General features: G+C 41.0%; 1 protein-coding gene across 1 annotated transcript; it reads left to right on the top strand.

The window, feature by feature from the left end:
• Nucleotides 1-270: 270 nt before the first annotated feature.
• On the top strand, nt 271-1,837 carry LOC104459974 (arylsulfatase H-like; the record flags this gene model as incomplete). The annotated part of the gene is made up of 3 exons (XM_010087909.1): nt 271-433; nt 676-797; nt 1,389-1,837. Coding segments are annotated over 3 exons (656 nt in total), but the record flags the coding sequence as incomplete, so codon positions are not given.
• Nucleotides 1,838-4,176: the final 2,339 nt, after the last annotated feature.

Genomic DNA, 4,176 nt, shown 5'->3' with positions numbered 1-4,176 from the left:
AAATTTTATCCACATTATGTTCTGATGGGGCAATGTGTGTAGAACTATAGGAGTAAGTGTGTAAGGTCACTCGAGGAGTCTGATATAGTGAACACATTTTCACTGATGCTAAGGAGATGGAGCTTAGTGGTAAAAACAAAAGGGTAAGGAAGGCTCATAAAAGTAACTTTAGCTGATGATAATACAATAAAATTTGTCTAAAATTTATATTTATTTTAAATGAAACATTTATTGTAATGAAAATTAATCTTTTTTTTTTTTTAATGAAAGGTGGAAAAGCTATGGGAGGCTGGGAAGGAGGAATCCGTGTCCCAGGGATATTTAGATGGCCAGGAGTGTTACCTACAGGCACAGTTATCGATGAACCTACAAGCCTGATGGACATTTATCCTACAGTAGTTCATCTGGCTGGAGGGATGTTACCACAGGACAGGTACAAACACAAGTGTCTTTATTACTCCTCCTTTTTCTTTTTCCCTGCTGCTTGTTATCTAGACACATAAATGTTACCACAGATCTGTCACCTCTTCTCTACGTTTGAGATTCAGCGTCTACCTGAAATCTTTTACAAGCATCTTCCTCATTCAGAGTTGTCAGTTCCAGCAAGAGACATGCAGAGGGGATGCAGTGCTGTACAGCTTACCCCAGCCTGATGGTCTTCATTTTTTCTGCTAGGGTAATTGATGGCCGGAATCTGATGCCTTTACTGAGAGGAACAGTTGAGCACTCAGAGCACGAGTTCCTGTTTCATTACTGCGGCATTCACTTACATGCTGTGCGGTGGCACCAGAAGGACAGTGAGTACAGAACTTCTTTCCCAAGAATTAGGTTCAATCTACAGGAGGGCAGATATGCCTCACACATTTTTTTTCTCGGATTGCAGCTTTACAAGTAGTTCAAGGTGGAAGGTCATAAAGAACTTACTAGCATTGCCTGTATTGTACGGCACAAAGAGTTTGTTCGTGACATCAAAGCATACGGCATGCTGGGCAGGCTACAGGAGATCAGGATGGGTCTCACCCACCTCTCTATCTGAATACGAGGTCTTAGGAGTTCATGGCCTCCTTGTCTCATGGAGAAGTCCTCACCTCACTCCTTTGTCTGTCTTCTGCTACCTTAACAATGCAGTAAGCCATTGAAACCCCGAATCTTTTTTTATGTCTTCATAAAAACCAAAATCAGGTATAACTGATACTTGCTGAAAAAATTGCAAACATCAGAAATCATTTTATGTTATTGGTTTAATTCTGTGCCATTTAATTTTAAATTAATTTACGATACTATATCAACTAATAAGTGTAGAGCTGAAGTGCAACCAGAACATTCACTCTTTTCATGCCTTGTGACAACCACCAGTGTCATTGCAAGTCTTCTTTCTTTCCTGCCAGGTGGAGCCATCTGGAAGGCTCATTATGTGACCCCAGTCTTCCGTCCATCTGGGGCTGGGGGTTGTTATGACAGAGGATTTTGCCCATGTTTTGGGGAAGGCGTGACCCATCACGACCCTCCATTGCTGTTTGATCTCTCACAAGACCCTTCTGAAGCCAACCCTCTGTCGGCTGACACTGAGCCCCTCTTTGACACTGTAATAAGGCAGTTTGGAAGAGCCATAGAAGAGCATCGCAGGACACTGACTCCAGTCCCAGAGCAGCTCTCCGTGTACAACATCATCTGGAAGCCGTGCCTGCAAACGTGCTGCGGGACGTTCCCATTCTGTTGGTGTGATAAGGAAGGTGATAACAAACCTGCCGATCTATAAAGGAAAGAACCAAAGTTCCTTCCTCAAAAGCATTTTTAGACCAAGAGTGTTTTCTTTGGGGGTGTTGATTGCTGGGTTATTTGTTTGTGTCAATGGAGCCCTTATTTGAGAATTGCTCCAGTGAATGGCACTGTATTTGGTAAAGGTGGCTTTAGGCTGGACACTTTCAGGGAGGGACCAAGACAGAAAGATCTGAAGAACATGTTTTAACTTGTATCTGTGACAACTGAATGAATAGTTCAAATGCAGTGAACCAGGCCAAGATTAGAACTCTACAAGTAATGATATAACTTATGTTTTGTTGTTTATGAATGTATACTTAGAAGATTTTTGTTTTTTGTTCTGAATTTCTAAGTGATTCCCTTAATGTTGTTATCCTTACTGGCAATGCAAAGATGCCCCTAAAATACATTTTTGCAGCTACTGCTTCCAAAATAATTCAAAAATAATTTTGCCCACAGTTTCTCAGAGAATATCCTTTAAATATATCTTACTTCTTTCCTTGTAGCTAGTCCCTCCGGCAGTAGTGATGATGGCAGCTGGTTATCCTGGGGCTTCTGGATCAGGAAATTTGCCCAAAAGAGGCATAAAGCTTGAAACATGACAAGCTGGGTAATGGCTGTCAGCACTTTCTGAGCAGGATTGGACTCCTCTGATTGGAATCAGCCTCTTTTGATGGAGAACACAAAAGGGAAAATATTTTCCCTTTCCAAAGTTCCCATTGCATCCAGCTCCCTAAGCAGCACTGGCAAGGGCACAGTGGCACTGATGGCCAGAAATGCCTCCCTGATAACCAGCCCAGTCATTTGGGCACAGGATTGCACAAGTTACATTGCTGCCCATATCTCAGTCAGAACTGCTTCCTGCTAACAAGCAGTAGGTTAGGAAAAGACTCTTTGAAAGATGCCCAATACTATTTATGGAAACAAATGAACTCTAATTTACTATGAAAAAAAAAAAAGCAGAATTAAGATATTTATTGCTTTATAAGTTACATTCTAATTCCACCAAACAGCTAGAGTTACTTAAATCTACCTCTTTGCTGCTGTTCTTTTTTTCCCTCACTTCTTTCCCTCTAGTTTTTTGTATTAAAGTTGCCTTGCAGGTAATGTTTTCATTGTAGGATACAAGATATACAAGGCTCACATAGACAAGTTTACATTTTTATATCTGAATATGTAGGCATTTGAGAACATAATTTGCCCATTCGCTTTATTTCACCTTTTTTTTAAAAACTATTTTTATAACTATTGTGCTAGGACCCATTTCTCTTGTTCATCTCCTTTGTTAAATGTTTGATTTATTTTGGTTTTATTTACACTCTTTTTTCCCACAATTCAACCACCAGGAAGTCTGCAGGTAAACAAAGTTGACAGCTTAAAAGCAAAGGGGTTTTTTATGCTGTGACTTCATATATTTTGCAGACTGTTATAATTCACTCAGATGCTCCATCAGTGCTATTGATGAGAAAGCCACTCAGTCTTACTGTGAAAACTAACAGATGAAGTGAATCCATCTCTTCACATGTATTGAATTGTTGCTTCATTTTCTCTATTGTTAGGAGTGTGTGCTTTATTTCTAATTTGAATGTATTCTATTTCACAGGTTCTTTCTTGGCTAGATTTAAAGGTGTTTCCATATTCAATACGCAGTGTTTTCTTTACCTGAAATTACTGTAATCAGACTAGCATTTTTCAATTTTCTCAGTCATTTTCCAAGATCTCACTTCCATTCTCAAGCCAGTTTAGTATCTGGGATTTTACATGCTCTCAATTTTTCAACATCTTTAAAAATACATGGGCATCATACCTGTCATATGATTGAACCAGTTTTTCTTGCACAGAAATACTTCATAGCACTGTAGGATAACCATTTGGAGCTAGAGGGTACAGGAAGACATCTGAGCTAGAATTTGTCCTGGACGCTGGTTTTTGTCCATGAAAGCACAGTCATCAGGCCCTGCTGACATGCAAAGTGCCAAGAGATCAGCAAACATTCAGGGCTTGGTAGTGTGGGCATTACTCAGAAAACAATTATGGGCAATAATAAACGCTGCCCTGACAAAACCATGCTATCTTTCTTTTTCTTTTGGGTAGCCAGCAGATGATGGTATCCTGCTTTGTTATTCACCTGCAGCAGAAAAACAACCTTTTTTAAATTCATGTAATTTCCTTTTTCTTTGGGAATTCTCATCTTACATTCATCTACTTTCAGTGATGTTAGGAGCACGGCCACCTCCTCCAGCCACCCCGGCCCAGGACCCTCCTGCCTGGCTGCTGGAGCCCAGCCTGGTGCCTGGGGACCTGGGGTCTCTGCCCCGGCTGGGGGGTGACAGCTGCTGCTTTTCCCTTTGCAGGTTCAACCAGTGGTGAAGCTGACCCTGTATCCCAGTGTGATGGGTTTGCTCTTGGCTGGGG

This window comes from Pterocles gutturalis, unplaced genomic scaffold (genome assembly GCF_000699245.1).
Source record: "Pterocles gutturalis isolate BGI_N339 unplaced genomic scaffold, ASM69924v1 Scaffold39406, whole genome shotgun sequence".
Classification (NCBI taxonomy): Eukaryota; Metazoa; Chordata; class Aves; order Pterocliformes; family Pteroclidae; genus Pterocles; species Pterocles gutturalis.
This window is presented reverse-complemented; position numbering and strand designations above follow the sequence as displayed.